Raw genomic sequence first — 20,230 nt, 5'->3', positions numbered from 1 at the left:
AGGAAACTCCCTCTACCAAAGCAGAACATTAACTGCTCTGAAAATGATAGTCTTAGAGAGTTGCTTGGGACATGGAGTGGTAGGTCCAGTGCCTTGATCAAGGTAATATAGCCCATTTGCATCAGGGCCAGGACTGAAACCTATGTCTTACTGACTGTGAGGTCAGCTTCCTCTCCAAAAGAGAGTGATGCCTCTTAGCACAAATTTCTACCTCTTCCTAAATCAAGTCATCATTGTGCTTCATTATTTTGTTATTGACCGTCATAACTAGCACAGACACACTCCTATGCACTGAGTAATTCCAGCTCAAAAAGTTAACAGGAAGAGTTAAGAAATGAGATCAACCATACACTGAGAGATGAGAGGCAGCAAGGCAAGATAGTTAACCTCAGAGTGAAGAAGGCATGTGTTCAAGCCCTGCCTCAGACAAAAACTGGGTGTCATGTGTGACCTTGGACAAATTGTTGACTCAGTAGCACCCTAAACATCTCCCTAAGATTACAAGTCAAAGACAATTTGCTGATCTATACCAGGGAAGGAATCCCTATACCACAAGTTCCTTGTTAGTAATAATTAAGCAGGAATTGGCATCCGTATTTATGGGAATTATAATTGCCCAATCCGCAAGAAAAACCACTGAGGCAGAGCTCTAAGCCAATGGCTCTTTATTAAAGGGTCCTGGTCCCCCCTTAATGAAGTGGACCTCAGTTCTTCCTCATGATCTGAGAAGCCCTCTTCCTCCAGGGCCTTATTTTTGTAAGGTTTGATACCAGGTTTGAAACCTGAACACTCTAGAGGAATTACACAAATCACAGAATCCCAGTGGTTCATAGACCTTGCTTTCAATGGCCAAAGATGAGCAAGGCAAGAGTCATCTCCAGTGACTAAGTGGTCACCTGCTCATGTTGGGCAAGAGGGATGGTTTAGGGATGCTAAAATAAGTTGAGGCACTTTCCAAAGAATCAAGGCATCCCACCCATGCTGGCTGTGGACACAGGATTTGAGTAAAAAGAGGGTGGAGATATCTTTGTCAGCATCCTTGTGGTTGCACAAGTGAGCTTCATAACTAGTTAATAAGTAGTGAATATTACATTAAAATTTGAGGCCTGCTATAAAGACCTCAATAAGAACCTATGTTATCTAATTATTCCTATGCGATTTGTGTAAAATATCAAACTGATTATTAGTGATTGGAATAGAGTAGGGGTCCTAATGTATCACATCTCACATATGTTACTCAAATATGTAATTTTCACAGAATACAGTAAAATACACACCAATAAAATTAACTAAACTGAATTAATTTTGCCTGCTGGATACTTCAGGAGGCTCTATAGGATTATAACTCAAGGTCTTCATCATCCCAATAAAATAACATCATTCTCTATATAAGTGAACAGAAAGCTCCAGTTGACCCTAGAATATGCTTCCTGTGAATACTGGGAAAAAAAAAAACAACTTCTAAATAATTAATTGACACGTACCTTAAATCTCTGAATCTCTGAGTCAAGAGGATCTCAAAAGGCATTTAGTCTAAGCTTTATCTAAAAAGGCATCCTTTCTCCATAACATCCCTACCAAGGGATTATTTAGCTTTTCTTTAAAGACCTCCGGTAAATGGGAATCTCCTATTCCACCTTTGGATTGCTTCTAATTGTTAGGAAGTTATTCCTGTCATCCAGCCTAAATCTGTCCCTCTGCAAAGTCAACATTACTACTAATTCTGCCCTAGGGTCCTAAACTAAAACATCTGATCTTTTTTTTTACCAGGCAACCCTTTAAATGCTTGAAGAGAACTATCGTCTATCTCTAATACCGCCTTGCCATCCCCAAGTCCCCACCCCCAGTCTTCTCTTAGGGATAAAGACTGGATCCGGGCAAGTTGGCATCTTCTCTGCAACTTTTAGAGCTACCCAGAGAAATGAAAGGTTAAGTGACTTTCCCAGAGTCATTCAGCTAATATGTGTCATAAGTAGGTCTTGAACCCAGGGATAAAACTATATCCATTACCCCGTGCCACCTTATCTTCTAAAGGTTAAATCTTTCTAGCACTTTCAACTTGTCCTTATGTGCTGTGATTTCAAACCTGCCCATCCTACTCAGTCTCTTTTCAATTTACTCCTTCCTGAAACATGACACTCAGAATTGAATAGAATACTCTAGATGTGGTCACAGAATCCAAATATAAAGCTGTTAAAAAATAAAAATCACTACTCTCCATAAGCACAGGACGCACACGCGCGCTCGCGCGCACACACACATGCACAAACACACAAAAGCGTTTGACCATTAAGAAGAAAGTACCATGGATTTTTAGGCACTGAGGATATCCACCTCCACTCTTTAGGGATGTTTGGGATAGTTTGGGATAAATAATACAAATATGCTTTGCCCTGGAGGTAGAAATGACTCAACACTTCTCAAACTCATTGTGGGTTTTAATCAGACTCATACTTGAATTTTTTTTGAAAGTTAGGTTTATAAACATTTTTATTAGCTTTGTAGAACTCATGGATCCTTGGAGTATCATGTATTTACCTATTGTTCATAGTTATCTAGGTGATGTAATGGATAGTAAAAGACCTGAAGTCAGGAAGATCTGAGTTCATATTTTGCCTCAGACACTAGTTGTGACTCAAGGCAAGTCACTTAACATCTGTCTGCCTCAGTTTCTTCATCTTTAAAATGAGGATAAAAATAGTGCCCACTTCCCAGGGCTGTTGTGAGGATAAAATAAGATATTTTAGAAACATTTTGCAATCTTTAAAGCACATTACAATTGCTTGCTATTCTTATTATATGGTTATCTGGAAGTCTTATTGCCCAAAGAGACTCTAAAGGCCATGAGGGCAGAGGCTGTATCTCAACATTACCTCTTTTCCAGTGTTTACTACAATATTCTACACAAAGCTGACACTGAATAAAAGTTAGTGGAATTGAATTAAATGTAATTGAAATGACACCTGCTAAATGAACCTGAAATATGACTAAATGTCTATGCAAAACAAAGACACTGATTTCAAAAGGAAAAGTACAAATTCAAAAAAAAAAGATTGAAAAAAGAGAAGTCACATTAAATTCTCACACAAAATAGCCCCACAGTCCTTATTTGACTACCACCATTAGGTCTCTTAAAAATTGAAAAGGACTGAAATAAATGTATGACAGAAGCAAATATATATATAAAATATATCTTCCCCAAGAAACAAGGAGGAAAGAAAAAAATGATAAACATTGTTTATATCAACTTCTAATATTCAGTCTAATTTCTTAAATACCTCCCCATGTAGGTAGAAGTTACTTTGCATAAGTGAATTTAATGGGACTTTACTTTCCCACTATTTCCAAGACTTTAAAGTGCTGGGAAGAGGAAAGGGTCATGATGATAATCTCATTGAGCTTGTGGTCTAACAAGGAGGTTGAAACAGATAGTGACAGTTAACATATTGAGTATTTCAAAGATCCCTGATGCTCCCTGCACCAACCTGAGTCGAAACCCCACTGTGCCTTGGAAGATTGCCTTTTGAGTTGAAGTGGTCAAAAAAGGTCACCATCCTATTTCAATTTATAGATAATTCTCTCCAAATTTAGCATTGATGATTCTCATCTTAACTGTCTGTCATGGGCCTGTTTTTGAAAGCTATCTGGCTCAGTGGGAACTGTCTGAGCTCGTGTCCCATTCCTTCAGGTACTGAGGGTCACGTTCAGGCCGCCATAATTCATTAGAGTTGAGCAAGTAGAATGCTATTTAATATTCTATAATCTGTACCATAGATGAAAACAAACCCAAGCGCCTAAGGACTAAAAACCTTGCTGAATTTTTGAGGAAGGAACATATCTTATCCCTTCATTTGTCTTTTCATTCTCACTTCATATACTCTTTCTCTTTGTATAATTTTCTCACATCAAGGCTAAAAGGCATCTATTTGCCAATCTTGTATCCTGTAATTACCTCACCATGCGCTTGTTTGCTAGCATTTCAGAAGCTAATGCATATCACCCTTTCTCTTATTTGTTCATATATTTATAGTCCCTGGCAAAATATTTCCTTGTTTTAGCATGTGCTGTGATTCGATGCTGCAATTACGACTGGGATTCTCGTGGTATTAACCCTACTTTCTGAGTCCCATTTAGTCAAACTTATGTGTTTAATTTTCAGCCTTAAAATATGCCATGGATATAAGGCATCAGTTTTCATTCAATAGAAAACCTAAGAATAATAGTATTTTGGCTGGGTACTCGGCTACAATACTCACCCTTCCCTGAGCACAATATGCCATCTGCTGATTCACACAAACTCTTGCTTTCTTCTTCAGTCATGTTGCATTTTCTTGAATATTGGCAGAGTTTTCCAAACCACCCTCTCTCACAAATGCAGCGACCACAGGAGCATTTACCATGGCCTGAAAAACAAAAAGAACAACAGACAAAGCCTCATTAAATATTCAGAAGTTCTACCTGACATTTCAGAGGGAAATCAACAATTGCTATAATTCTTCTCCTTATTGGTAATATTTCTATATTACTTTGCTATTTACAAAATGCAGAGATTCAAATACAGGTCTTCTGACTCCAAGTTAATAATAAATAAAAACTTATTAGGTGTCTCCTGTGCAGCAGGCACTGTGCTTAGAGCTGGAGGTGCAAATAAGAAAGACAGTCCCTACCCTCAAGGAGCTTATAATCTAATGGGAGAAGACAAAACACAAAAAGAAGCTGAAAGCCCTGTGCTTTCTTCACTAAAGCAGGTTGCCTCAAATAAACTACAATATCGAACTTCCTATCTGAGGAAAACACTGTTCTGCTTCTTTCTGCATTAGTCAGCTCAACCATAATTGCCAGATGAACTCTCCAGACAGTGCTCAAGCTTAATGTGATAAATCTGGAGCTCGAATCAGAGAAGGACCCAAGAGGGAAGCAAACTTTGAAGTTATTTAAAGTGGAATTCCTCTATCCCCTACTGATAACAAAACATCCTCATTTGCATTTTTATCAGTTAAAAAGACTTAGAGCTGATTCTCATCATGGACACCATGACATCTGGACCAATTTGGAAAGCTAGTCACATTTCAGTTTCTTGCAACATTTATCGATTGCTTTTTCTGCTTCCCCCCTAAGAGGTATAAAAAGTTAACTGTTTGCTAGCAACAGCATTTGGATCTCTATTGATTAGTAACAAGGATGCCCGAGAATAAGAATATCTAACACTTATATATCATTCTGAAGTTTGCAAAGTACATAGGTTGTCTTGTTTAATTCTCATGGCCTTCTGATTAGGTAGGTTCTACTGTTATCCCCATGTTATAGATAAAGAAGTTGCAACACAGAGAAGTTGTGACTTATCCTGGGGTCACACAGCTAATCAATTTCTGAGGCAAGATTTGAACTCTGATATTCTTGACTCCAAGTACAATGATCTTTACACTGCACCGCCTGGCTAATTTAAGTCTTGCTAATAATCTATATACATTTATGTTTAAGCAGTAACATATCTGACTTAATGATGGATATAACAGAATATGTCAATTCCATTTGGACTAATGTTAAAGTAATGAAATTTGAATTTTAGATCTCAGGGGAAATATATATTATTATTCTAGTCATTGACTTCATAATCTGGGAGATTCTTTGGCCATATAGGGAATGCTTCTAACTTTTGATCTATGTCTAGAGAATATTATAGAAAGTAGGTAAAAACATGGTTCGTTCTCTCTCTCTCTCTCTCTCTCTCTCTCTCTCTCTCTCTCTCTCTCTCTCTCCCCCCTCCCTCTCCCCACCCCAACAATCAAATACCTTGCTCAAGGTAACGTAGGTAAGTCTCTGAATTGTGACGTGAAACTAAGTCCTCTGGCTTTGGAATATTGCATTTGTTATTCTTAAAAAGACACAATGTGTGCATACCCATACACTTGTTTGATCACTTGCCAGTGACTCTTCTTTAGTATATTCATGACCAGATCACCTTCACAAAGTACCTACTATGTGCTAAATACTGAGGACACACCCATGAAAGCAACATAATCCCCGGACTCATTAAGCTTAGGGAACACAACATGCACATAGAGATTAATGTGCAAAACATATACTCAGTGACCTTGAGGAAGAAAGTTCTATGGGATAGGGGAAGTTAGGGGGAACCAGGAAAGGCCTCCTGCAGAAGGTTTCATGTGAAGTGAGTTTTGAAGAAAACCTGGGAATCTGGGAAGCTAAAATGAGGAGGAAGGACATGCCAGACAAGGGGAAAGCCAGTTAAAAAGGGCAGGATCAGTATAGTTGGGAGGGCCAGCCTTGGAATCAAGAAGTCCTAGGCTCAAGTCTTGCCTCAGATACATGCTAGCTGTGTTATCATGAGCAGATTACTTTTTCTCTCAGTAACCTATGCAATTCTCTAATACCCACAAATTACAAAAAAAGTTGCTGATCTGCATTTATGGAGAGAGTTTCCTCCCTGGGAGTTTCCCTGCACCAAAGATATCACAAGACCATCTGTCCTTCCCCCTATACCGCCCCCTTAAAAAAATACACAGAAAGCACATTCACCAATTCATTGCACCCAAGATCTCCTCTCCATGGCAGCTAAACTTTTTGTATGTCCTGGCCTTCAATAATACGGTAGTTTTCAGGCTTCTTTCTCATTCTTCCTTATTTGAATAGTATCTGGTTAGCAGGAAGACAATCTTCAGATTTTGTGGTTAGCTGCGTTAAAAAGCTTTGCCTTTGGGCTTCTTCCTCTTGTACTGGCACCTATGTAATATTGTTGCCGTTCAGTCTTTTTTCAGTCATGCCCGACTCTTTGTGACCCCATTTGCGGTTTTCTTGGCAAAGATACTGGCATGGTTTATCATTTTCTTCTCCAGCTCCTTTTACAGATGAGGAAACTGAGGCAAACAGGGTAAAGTGACTTGCTCAGGGTCCTGCTGCTGTCTGAGTAAGTAAGTGTCTGAGGCTGGATTTGAACTCAGGAAGATGTGTCTCCCCAATTCCAGGCCCAGCACTCTGTGCACTATGGCGCCACCTAGCTGCCCCTGTGTAATATTACATACTTGCATAGGTTCGACCTCTCTGCCGTTGACATATAGATGCATTTGTTCCCCTCCTGAACTTCCCGCTCTGGACCAGAACCATTGTAATAAACATCAAGATATATAGCTCGTCACAAAATCAAACAAAGCATAATGAACATTTGGCTGATTATTGACTTCCTATCTATCCCTAATTCCATATTGCCCATCCCAATGAGCATTAGGACATCACCAACATTCCAGGGACAAACTTTTAGACTTAACTGAACACATTGCTACCCTTCATTCCACCTATACATCCTTTTAACAAAATGATCCCTTTCTTTAGCCTACTTATTTTATTCTTTCTGTGTAGGCCTCAGGGCAGGTAGGTGGCACAGCGGGATGGAGTGCTGGGCCTGGAGTCAGGAAGACTCATCTTCTGAATTCAAATTTGGCCTCAGACACTTACGGGCAAGTCATTTAACCCTGTTTGCCTCAGTTTCCCCATCTGTAAAATGAACTGGAAAAGGAAATGGTAAAACCACTCTCTCTTTGCCAAGAAAACCACAAATGCTGTCACGGAGACTCAGACATGACTGAAGTAACAACAAAAATGTTGTCCTCATCCTAGCTGGTATACTTATCTCTTATTTGACTGATTGCAACATACTTACCAGAACTCTTACCTCTAGTATTACCTTATTCTACATGATCTTAGAGTTGCTTTCTCTTTTGGAATCAGAATGCTCCCCAAAATTAGAAGTGTTTCCCCAAAATGAAAGGGGCTACTTTGAGAGGTGCTCATTTTCGTGCTATTTTGAGGATTCAAGTCAAAGGTCTATTTTTCAGGGATATTATGAAAAGGGCTATTTACGTTCTATAGAGAGATTGACCTAAGGAAATTTTAAAGGTTTCTTGCCTTTGTTTTCTCAAAGGAAAGATTTTTTTCCCTCTTGGGATCAAGGAAACATTAGTTGTACGCCTTCTTAAGAAAGAAACAAAGTGAATCAAAACAATGTGAAATATTCTCACCATCTCTCTCCTTCTACCATCATTAGATACATGCTCTTAGCATTCCTTGTCTGCTATTCACTGCTGCGTGTGGAAAGGGAGGATAAGGAAGAGTAGAAGCAGAAGAAATTCCACTGTCTGAACTCAACATTTTGCAGAGACAAGCACAAAAGTGTCAGCCTGGGAAGGAGACACTGTCATGCCTAGTGAATCTAAAAAGGACAGGCTGAAAAAAGTCAGAGCTATTATTTCCTGACTTTTCTTTGAATAAAGCATGCCTAGCCTCAACTCTTAGCCCTTTCTTGATGCAGTTCCTTCAAACTGACACAGTTCTTTCCCCCCCCTATTTCCAGGGAACTGGACCCTATTCATTCTTCATGGTCCAACTCAAGACCCACCACTCTCCACAAAGTTTTTCAATATGGTCCCACATTGAGCTTGTCTTTTGTAGCACTTATAGTATATGCTACTTATTTTTTGATGTAGCAGACAAGCATAGGAGGAGAAATAAAGCCAGAGAGGAATGGAAGAGAGTGAAGGAGGTAATTCTGCAGCAGAAGCTATACCTGCCAGGGTCTTGGAGTAAGAAAATACGGATCAACATCCTATTGGATTTAGATTCAATGGCTGAAAAATTATTAACAATAATAGTTCACATTGACATAGGTGTTTAAGACAGACAAAATGCTTCTGCCATAAATTTCCTGTAAGACAGGTAGGATACCTGTTAATATCCCAATTTTAGAAGTTGAGAAAACTGCAGCTCTGAGAGTTATAGTAACTTGCCCTTAGGGGACAGAGTAAGTACATAGGAGAGCCCCGATCTGACACCAATCTCTTGATTCCAAGTCCAGTAGTCCTTATCTTGTGCCATACTGCCTCTTATGCAGAATATCTTGTTTTGAGATACTCTGATGGCTCCTTCTCTACCACCACTCCCATCACTTGAGAGTAGTTAGGCTAGAGAAGAAAGGCCTCATCTGCCTATCATGCAGAAGGCTCATCCAGCTGGGCCCCAGAAAGCTCAATGAAGAGCTATAGGTCAAAGCTGCAAAGCATCAAGTTTAAGCTTGATATAAGAAAAACCTTGCTGATGATGAAAGCTATCCCAGTGTGGAAGGGGCTGCCTTGGAAGATGGTGCATTCCCCAATACTGGATGCCATCCAACGTTAGATGACCACTTGTTAGAGGATTCTTGTTCATGTAAAGGATGGACATGAAGCAGCTAATAGATTAAATACACCAACAAATATTTATTGAGTGAGTCCTGTGTATATAGCATTTTACTACATGATATGAATTATATGGATAAGTATGAAAAAATTCCCTATTCTCAAGGTTCTTGAAATCTAGGTGATCTGACAAAATGTGGCATTTTTGGATAAATCTAATATGGGAATTTATTTTGCTTGACTATCCTTATTTGTTTTTCTCCTAGGAAAGGAGGAAAATAAATATATCCTTGACAACTGAAAAAATAATTTTAAAAATACATAATAGTAGCAAATATTTATATAATGCTTACTATGTGAAGGGCATTGTGCCAAGTGCTTTATAATTATTATCTCATTTGGTCCTCACAACAGCCTTGGGAGGTAGGTTCTATTATTATCCCTATTTTTCAGATTAGGAAATGGAGACAAACAGAGGTTAAGTGACTTGCCCAATTTCACACAGCTTGGGAGTGTCTGAAGCCAGATTCGAACTCCAGACCCAGAACTCTATCATGACCTAATATAACATACACATGTGAGAAATTAAATAATTATACCAAAAAGCCAAGAATTGAAAGGAATATGACAAACCAGTATGTGACTAGTTGGCAAATGAGTTCAGAAGGAACGGCCATAAGGAGAAGGTAAAACTGACTTTGGGCCTCTGAGGAGAGGTAAAATGTGAATAGGTGGGAAGAAGAAAAGGAAAAGGAAGGAAGAATAGCTAAGCAAAGCCATTAAGGTGCAATGATACAAAGAGTATTTTAGAGCAGTGACAAAAATGCTTCTCCTTCCTTAGCACATATGGAGACATCTACTGGATGGTGCAGCTTAGGTGCCAGTGAGACATGAGATACTGGGACAAGGAGCAACAACTCCAAGGGCTCCTTCAGCGCCCTCATCAGTACTCCCAGAGCTTCCTCAGCTGCTTCCATTTTCACCCACCCCTTTTACCTGTGTGGCCCAGGAATAATGAGACCGGGCAGGAGCTACTACGGAAGCAGGAAGGCAAATCTAAATATCAAGAAAGCAAAAGAACATGCACTATCCTGAAATTCGATTAATCAAGCCCAGCCAGTAGAGATGTGATGTATGTATATATGTATGTATGTATATATGGGAAAGAGAGACAGACAGACAGAGAGGAGAGACAGAGAGCGAGACAGAGACACAAACAGAGACAGACACAGAGACAGACAGAGGAGAAAGAGACAAAGATGAGAGAGAGAGAGAGAGAGAGAGAGAGAGAGAGAGAGAGAGAGAGAGAGAGAGAGAGAGAGAGAGAGAGACTGAGACCTTTGTTCAATTGCAGGAAAAGAAATGACTTAGTCATGTTGAGGAACATTAAATAGATAGTTCTATGTTGTTCCTGTCTGTCAGCTCTTCTACTCTATGTCTGAGCCCAAAAGCAAAGCTTCTGACTCATACCTGTCAAAGAGCAGCTAAAGATAGACTTCTGGACCTGTTCCAAACCCACTTCCCTTGTGACTTATGGTTTTTGTATATTTGAAATTCATTGAGTCCCAGAAGCACATTGTTTCACTCCTGCTGTCAATGGGAACGCAATAAGCGTTAACCAGTAAGGGAAAGGATGTCTTAACTATTTCCCATGGTATGAATGATTATAACAAAATGCTAATTTTATCATGTTACTCCCCAGCTCAAAAAATTTCCATGGCTTCCAAGTCAATTCAGTTTGAGAATTAAAGTTGCCATTAGCCAATCTAAACCCCCCACCAAAAAAAAAATCCCCTAACTCACACTATTCTCCCATCAGCAGAGCAGTGGATTAGTCTAGCTATTGTCTCCCCAATGCCTTCAGAAAAGGCACATCCAGTCTTAATTTGTAGCTTTCACTGATACAGTTCCTTCAAACTAATACTGTTCTCTTTCTCCTGTGCCTGGAGGAAATGATACTATCCATTCTTCAGGGTACCCACCTTTTCCACAAAGCCTTTCCCATATGGTCTCACACTGATCTCATTTCATGAATTTTTTATAGCACTTAATGTATATGCTAATTATTTGGGTAATTTCCAATCTATTGCTTTCTTAGTTAACTATTTCATTGCATATATCTTATTACCCCAAATAGTTTGTAAGCTAAAGGACAAAGGGGGCTTTTCTCTAATATTTTCAGATCTACATTTAGATTTAGGAGGATAGATTCAGAACCCAAAATTACCTCAGAGGTCATCTAGTTTAATTCCCTCAATTTACAGATGAGGAAACTGAGGTGTCGAACCTAATACTGCATGTGTATATATGCATACGCAAATACATATATAATATGTGTATGTGTGTATATATGTGTATATATATATACACATACACTGTATGTATGAATCTGCATGTGCAGTATATATGTGTACTGTTTATGTATATGCATCTATACATATATGTATATATACAAACATATATATTGCTTAATAAGTAGCCTGTTGTATGGATAATTGCATTCATTATTTTAGCATCCAATTCTTTTAATTATTCAAGAAAAATGGAACTCTTTCAGAGAAAATTATTCTTCCTTTCCATCTTTCAGAAGAAGTAGCATGGCACTGTGAAATCAGTGGTAGATATAAAGTCAAGGCCGTGGATTCAGATTCCAGCTCAACTTCTTACTGCCTGTGTGACCTTGAACCAGTCTTTAATCTACTCAAAGGTGTAATAAATATATTTGGATTTTCCCAAGAAAAATCCTAAGAATGAGGACAAAAAGCCACCATTAGTGACCAAAACCAAACCAAAATGACCAAGTCTGGCATCCTCCATATTTGGGTTTAATTTGCTAGGACCTGGTGCTTCTGGTCAAAATGGGGGCTTTTCATCAATCGAACTTTAATTAATTAAATTTTTAAAGAGTGGGTGGGTCAGGTAGCATTATTATATGTCAAAACAGCCTAACATAAATCAGATCAAGGAAATTACTGTGGATTACATGTTAGGCCTTGATGCAGGAGACTTCTCCAGAAAAGCATTCTTTTTTCTGGCTAATAGTATCCCAGTGAACAGCTGTCTCCTCAGTAGCAAGTGACTCATTATAAACATTCAGATGCAAAGCAATAAGGGTTCTTTATCACTTACTATTTCATTTATTACATCCTTTCCCAGTAGCTCCATAGGCATCTGGTCTGGATGGCATGTTATTAATAATGCATTGCAGGTAAGAAAAGACTAAAGGAGGAAACATTTGTATTCAAATTCTTTGGCTTGCCAATCATATACCTCCCTTTAAAAGACTGAGACTAGTTTACAAGAAGAAGACAGTTAGATATGGACAGTAGACTTGGGTCCCTTATTATAACCTCACAATGAACAAGAAAGGTACATAATAGCATAATAAAAATAACAAAAAGAAGAGAAATAAGGAAGTAGTTTGCTCATCATGTAATCATCAGATACACTGGTAAAAAGAGAGGAGAGATGGAGAGGGGGAAGAAGAGGGAGAGAGTGGGGGAAGAAGGGGAGAGAGGGAGAGAGAGAGAGGGAGAGAGAGAGAGAGAGAGAGAGAGAGAGGAGAGAGAGAGAGAGAGAGAGAGAGAGAGAGAGAGAGAATATATGAATAATGGAGGGTCATTTTACCAGCTAGTCACTTCCAGTGCTACTCTTTTACTGGATCATGTCTTGAACTCTGGATGCTACAGTATCACAGAACAAATTTAGGATTCTCTGTATGGCAGAGTCAGAAGTGGAAACTGCAACTTCACCCCTTAGTTGATGTAGGTCCATGAATCTTAATAGCCCTGGGGATTGGGTTGAAGAATAGTATAGTAGGCAGGGATCCAGAACTGTAGCACTTATTAGGACCCTAACTAGTATGGATTAAAAACAGAGCACAACTTCCTCCATCTGTGTGAGCTGAGGGTAACTCCCTCTATCTTGTGTTAAACATTAGCTCACCAATTAAAAGACCTCCTTGCCATGATTCCCAATGAATATTCTGTGTGGTAACAGTTGTTCAAGGAGACTTCAAAGGTTCCCCAATTTCAGGAATCAGGTATTTTATCTAATCAGCCACCTCTTGCAAGATCCTTCCCCATTTCATTTGGCCTGAAGCCTTCCTCCTCCTTTGTGTTTTAAGCATATATGAGCCCCATGTAAACTCACTTTGGGGAATCTCTGCCCAAGCAGGTGGGGCTCCCTTGCTGGTGAACTTAATAACCCCCAAGATAAGGTTGATACTCTGATGTCTTGTCATTCCTGCTTCACCCATGTTAGCAAAGGGGGATTCCAACAGAACGTTAAGTGAACATTAGAACATAGGCTTGATAAAAAGTCCTCTCACTGGGTTCTGCTTTCAAAAGTATCCCTGACACTGAAGGTGTTGAGACACATGAATCAGGGGATTGGGATTGGGATTGAAAAAGGTCGACAAGTATGGAGAAGGAAAGGGTCCAGGATTGTGGAGATGGTTGGAATGGTACCAGCATGGTAGATTATGGACTAGGCTTCCTGTAGGAGGGCTTAATGAAAAGAGGAAAATAGGCCCTATTTCAAAGACCTGTTGGAATATCCCTTTGACAGAGACTTAGTCAATTATGCTTAGAAGAGTCACAGACCTCTCCAAATCCAGTAATTTGAAAGAACAGGCATCAGTGACTATATGGTACTAAGTCTGTTTTAATGTTCCCTGGTATAGAAGGGAAATGATTGCTGGTAAAACACCCAATAGAAAAATCTGTAGAAAAATAAGTAAAATGAATGAAAGATAGACAAAGGAAGAAATATATTCAGTCTAGAAAATAATCTAATACAATGAATAAGTACTTTTTGCTGAAGACCATTTAGTTGAATAATTCTGAGACAGGTGAAAATATTATAAATAAAAATGAGACAACTAAAAAAACATAGATAACAACAAGAATTATTAATGGGTAGGAATAAAGCTCTCAAGGAGGAAATACTTAAGGTAAACAAGAGAGTAGAAAATTCATTCATAAATGAGAAATTCGCCAAGATAATAAATTTTCTGCAAAAAAGACAACAGAATTGGAACACAAAACAACAAAAATAGAAAGAAAATTGGACAAAATAAATAGATCAAATGATCTGAATGCCTGAGAACTCTATGAAACAAATACTTAATTTGAAGACAAGATATTCAACTTTGATGTGAGGAGTATAAGGCTTCCAGTGAGACATGGTTCAGAAATAAAAACTCAAATATCATCCTTCCAATATTCAAACATCATACATGAAAATTTTCCAGAAGTGTTGGAAACAAAAGACAAATTCAGATTAAGAGAAATGCCAGAACACCAAGAGAGAGCCACCCCAAGTCCAAAACACCAAGACATATCCTGGACAAACTTCAGATGGGTAATGTCAAAAAACAAATGTTACAGGCACCTCAGAGAAAACCTGACATGTCAAAAGAAAGAAATCACAATAATGCCAGACTATTTCTTCTTTACAAAAAAAATCAAGCTGAAGGGATTGGAAAAGGATAATCTGAAAAGTAGAAACTGTCAAATTGTGTCTCCAAATATCATATTCTGGAAAGGAGAGTTTAATAATCGATGAGAATTTGTACTTTCAGCAAAAGGAAGTTGAGTCATTCCTTTCAAAAAGAGGCGACTTAGTCAATCTAATCAAAAACTTATACATCAAAAGAAATAAAAAATAAGTTAACATAGCAAGAAAAGACTAATGAAATCCATGATTCTATTCATCTATCATATGTATGGTTATGGTTGTTTTTTTTGGGGGGTGGTGCTTTTCTCTTAAAAAATAAAAACCTCACAATATCTTAGAGATATTGAAAGAACAAAGAGAGACGACATAAGGGTAAAAGAATCAAAGGAGCAAAAAACAAAGAGCAGTTTAAAAATCAGGAGGAAGAAAACAAAGATGATTTATTATTTAAAGGAGAAAGAAAATGTTTCTTCATTGAAAATCAATATGGGAGGGATGTAGTAAAAAAAGAGTCTCTCTGATAGGAAGACAAAAAAGTTAGGATATGTGGATGTTAAGTTTTTAATTCCTTATCTTGTTTGGAGGTATTTGGGAGAGTAGGAAAAAATCATTTTGGGAGATATCACAAAGAATAAGAAGAAGTAGGATTCTCCTAATGGATGGTAAGTGCTTTAGTGGCTTCATGGGGGAGTACTTAAAACTGGTGTAGCAAGTGTGCAATAAGAGGCTTGCAACAAACTCTACTCAGTAATCTTAGACACCCAAGGAAGACATTTTCTCAGAGCAAAGGCCATTTTTCATGGGACTACCACTCAATATAGGGGAAAGTGCTGCCATGTTTCTGAGTACTTATGGTTCAAAGGGAAATGGGGTAAGGGGATGTAGAGCTGGAGGTAAAATGTCATAATACCAAAATTGACAGGCGATAAGGGAAACAATAGGACTGGGATCTGCTGACCTAGTTTAGAGTGTTCCCCGCTATGTAGCACTGTTTTCATCATGAGAATCAGGTTCCTAAGAAGATCTTTAAAAAATAAAAGAGATGGATTCTGAACCAAGTGATTAACAAGATGGCTAAATAGTTGCTTGCTTCATCAACTCCAGAACCTCAAAAGAAAGGCATTATGTGGCATACCAAGTCATATCAGAATCCAGAAGAAAACAAGACAAAATTATCCCCACATGAATATTCCCAGAGCAAAAATACCATAAATTACTCCAGAGAACTTTAGCACTTAGCACTCTCATTCACTATTTCTAGTCTCAATGCAACACCAAGTGCCTGTTGCAACCACAAACAATCTCACACGCTTGTGATTCTTACTGGAGGAGATGAACATGCCCAATGGCAGTGACTATCCTCAGAATCTATAGACACTGATTCTTCCCAGCCATTTGAAAGAAAGGAAGAATATAAAATCAGACCATGGCAAAAAAGATCCTGCTCCTGATCTCAGAGGCACAAGCTGGTAGGAAGAACTTCTAGCCTGATTTAAAGAAGAATAGAATTCTGAGTGGAGCCAGTCCTTACCCACAGGAAGTTACTCAAGGCAAACAACTAGGTCCAGATGGCCACTTCATCCCACAACTTGAGGGGGCTGAGGGAACCTAGTTGAGCTCAGGGTCTATACATCAGTGGAAGGACAGGCAGGGCTGCAGTGTAAGAGGGAATATAAGAGAAAAGCTGAAATGCCAAAAATAACATGAAAGATCTTCAAGTCAGAAGGAAGAATGAGAAAAGTTTCAAAGAAAGACTTTATACATTGAATAAATATTGTATCATGAAGGTGTGTCAGATGAAAGATGAAATGACTGAGTAAACAAAGGATCAAGTTTCCCAAGCATATCAATTTATTAAGCAACACACAAAAATTGCTTAACAAATTGGGACCACTAGATTTCCTCAGCTTTGGCCAAAAAAAATGGGGAGACAGATTTTTATACATTAAAAACAATTAAGTAAATGAGGCCAACTAAAAAGACACAATTAACCGGGATGCAATATTAGGTAATCTGATTCATAATTGGAGAAAAGATTAGGTACTTTACGAGTTGGGTATGGGAAAGTGAACAGGTGCTAGTCCCCGAAATCAAAAAAGAGGGGTCTCATTTTCCCCAATATCTGTATACAATCAAAGGGACAGGGAAACAATATATAATTGATTAGTACGGGGCCAGTTTTCAGATAAGACATATAGCTTGCTTGAGATGTATAATTGTCGGAAAACTCCTTGCATCAATCTTTGGATCTGACTGGGTTTCTCTTCAGCAAAGCCTAGGACCTTAGTTAAGGGTCTCTTAGCAGGAAGTAAAGGTGGTCCAGCTTCCTAGTCATACAGGTCTAGGTTCAAACAAAGCAACAAAGTTTCTCAATTGCTACAACTGGATGTAGTTTTCTCATAAGACTGAAATTGGACTAGACCCATAATTGAACAGAAAGGGAACTGACCCAGATCCAGAACTGAGTCACAAAATGAATTAAGTGTGGTTCGCCCAATTGCCTCAATTCTCTCAAAGGAAAATAAAGTAATATTACCTGATAAAAATATTACTCCTAAGGACTCTCCCCAGAGGCCATGGGACAATAAGAAATTCCCAAATCATTTAAAAGAGAAAAAAAAACTTCATGAAATAAAAAATAAATGAATTTAAATTAAAATTGAATCGAAATTCCCAGTGTATAATTTTTAAAAATGAGCAGAGAAAGAACATTTGACTAGATAATAAAGAATCTCTCCTAAAAATTAAAAACTTTGTGAGATGAAAGCTGGCATGGAAGCCACAAGACGCTGGACTGGAGGAAAACAGCAAAAAAGAAATTAAAAAAAAATTTTTTAAAGAACACATGAATTCTACGCAAGCCAAAATTACTAACTTTGCTGAAAGAATGTAGGGATCATAAGTCTATGTGAAGAGTGTGACAAATGAAAAGATTTGAACACCATGGTGCAGGAAATAACACAAAACAGTCCAGCAATTCTAAATATGGACAACAAAACATTGAGCAAGAGAATCTGCATCTCCCTATGAGAATACCAAAAAGAACACTTCAAATTCCAAACTATATTGTATTTAAGTGAGACAGTTTCAACAACAAACAATAAACTGACTTGAAAGACCCTTGATGTAAAGAGTCAACTGCCAGGTATATTACTACAAAAAGGTTTTGAAAAAAAGGGAGGGGAGGTCTTTTTATATACAAAATGTTTTTAGAAGCATTTTTTCTTTGGTAGCAAAGAAATTGGAAACAGAATAAATGCTTATCAACTGGGGAATGGCTAAACACATTTTGTTGCATAAATGTGATGATATTTTACTATACTTCAAAAATAATAAAAGGAATATAGAAAGGCTCATGAATACATGTGAAATGAAGCAAGTAGAACCAGGAAGCACTGTACATGATGACTGCTATTTGTCCTTTGTTTTCAAAGAAGACCAATGACATCACAGATGATGTCTTGATTTGTGTGTGGATTGATTTAAGTGAGGCAGAGTCACACAAAGTCATCAGCCTCATTCTCTTCTTGAGTCATCAACATCCATCATTGGGGCAAAAAGTCAAGATGACTGACGATGTCCTAGGATGCAGTGGATGACCTTGGAGTCCTCAATGCCTGACACAGTGCTCCACAGTGCCTGCTTCAACCACCTTCAACCACTTCGACTAGAGTAGAACCACTTCAACCATCTTCACCCACCTTCAACCATCATTGGAACAAACTGTTCTCCATCTGACCATTCCACTGAAGAGTTTTCACATGCTAGGGGTAGACATACCCCAAACTCACGAAAAGGCTGGAAGTCTGGTGATTATCCTTAACCTGGTTTAGCCTGTCTGCTGAGATAGTTTAGTGTACATGCTACAGCTTCTTGGAGTTGCCAGGTGAGAGCTGGGTGATTAGGAGGACACCAAAGATGAATGAACAGCCCTGAAAAGGACTCAGCAAGCCCTCACAGTAGAGATGCAAATCCTCTAGAACAGCCTATACACATGATAAGCACAACGATGTAAATGGAAAGAACACCAATAATAAAATAATTGAAGTAAAACTCTAGAAAATTATAATTTTGACCTTATCTTGACCCTAAAGAAGAGCTATGAGAATCCCTCTCTCATCCAAGTTCCTTTTTGAAGAGGTGGGAGACTTTGAATGTAGAATATTGCATATATCATTGTACTTGACTGATGTATAAATTAATTTTATTGGACTACTTTTTTGTTTTGCTATTTTTTGTTAGAAAGAATAGTTTTCTGGGTGGAAGAGTGGGGAGGAATAGAATGGGGCATGAAGATGAAATGAAATAATGCAACTATGAATTTTAAAAGACTAATAAAAGCAATACGTGTTTTGTTACTCTGATGAAAAGAAAAAAATAATCCAATCATCAAAATTTTTAAAATAAATATGAATCCATAATTAAAACATAGGAAATAGATAAAATAACCAAAGTTTGCTATGAAAATTAAATTCCAATAAATTGGAATTCACCTATTAAATTTATATTTGCTAAGAGTAATAATTCAAGAAGAAATCAAGATTTCTAAGACAACTCCATTTTCGTAAGAAAAAAAGTTTAAAAGTCACAGAGACTACTAAAAGTAAAAAAAAACCCTCTTACTACAAAAGAATTCTAACAAATGTTTAAAAAGCAATTAATACCTATACCATAAAAAGTATTCAATGAAGAAACTAATCTACAGAGTTAATAACTTCAATAAAGTAGTATAATGCAAAAGAAATGCAAAAACCCAGCATTTTTATAGCATAATGCAGTAAGAAATGATAGGAAGAGAAATCCTAACTAAAATAACAATAACGTTAATAATATATAGAATATCTAATAAATTTGCTGAAGCACTCTCAAAAATTGTATAAATGCAATTGAAGGATACTCTTTACATAATTAAGGAAGATATAAATGTTTGAGAGATGCTTATTTTTACAGTTAGTTTATGCCAATAAAAAATAGCTATCAAAGTCCATTTATTTATTTTTTCCATATACAACTCAAACCACCAAGCTTTTTTTAAAATAAAACTAGACAAAATAATAGCAAAATTAGTTTAGAGAAATAAAAAAATGTAGAATCTCAAATGAGATGATAAAAAAGCAGACATAAGGGAGGAAGAGCATTTGCAAATCTTAAATTATATTATCAACTTATTATAAATTCAAAACTAGAGTAGTACTGATTAGAAACAAAAAGAAATGTACATGAGTGGAATAGAGGAGACAAGCATGACTAGAAGCAATTGAACACAGCATCCCATTTTCTGATAATTCCAAGAAAAGAGAACTAGGAGAAGGTCTCTCCATTTTATAAGAATTACTGGGAAAATTGGAAAGAAATTTGATAGATACTTAGTGTAGTCCAGCCTCATGTACAATATAGCACAATAAACTACAAGTGGCTAGTTATAAAGGGTTACAGGAAAAAAAATAAAAGAATGCCAGAAGGTATCTGTCCCAACTCTGATAAGAGGGGACATTCTTTCTAAAATTAAAAAAAATAGACAATTTCAATTACATATGAATAAAAACCTTCTACAGTAACAAGGTAAATGCAGCTAGAACAAA

The 20,230-nt window shown here is 37.6% G+C and overlaps 1 protein-coding gene across 1 annotated transcript in view; it reads right to left on the bottom strand.

The window, feature by feature from the left end:
* LOC118847280 (integrin beta-like protein 1) overlaps window positions 1–20,230 on the bottom strand; it is a 43,198-nt gene that overhangs the window by 9,328 nt on the left and 13,640 nt on the right. The window contains exon 3 of the mRNA XM_036755786.1: window positions 4,257–4,403. Within this exon, the coding sequence (XP_036611681.1) occupies window positions 4,257–4,403 (147 nt within the window). The remainder of the gene's footprint in view (window positions 1–4,256; window positions 4,404–20,230) is intronic.

Source organism: Trichosurus vulpecula, chromosome 4 (assembly GCF_011100635.1).
Source record: "Trichosurus vulpecula isolate mTriVul1 chromosome 4, mTriVul1.pri, whole genome shotgun sequence".
Lineage (NCBI taxonomy): Eukaryota > Metazoa > Chordata > Mammalia > Diprotodontia > Phalangeridae > Trichosurus > Trichosurus vulpecula.
This window is presented reverse-complemented; position numbering and strand designations above follow the sequence as displayed.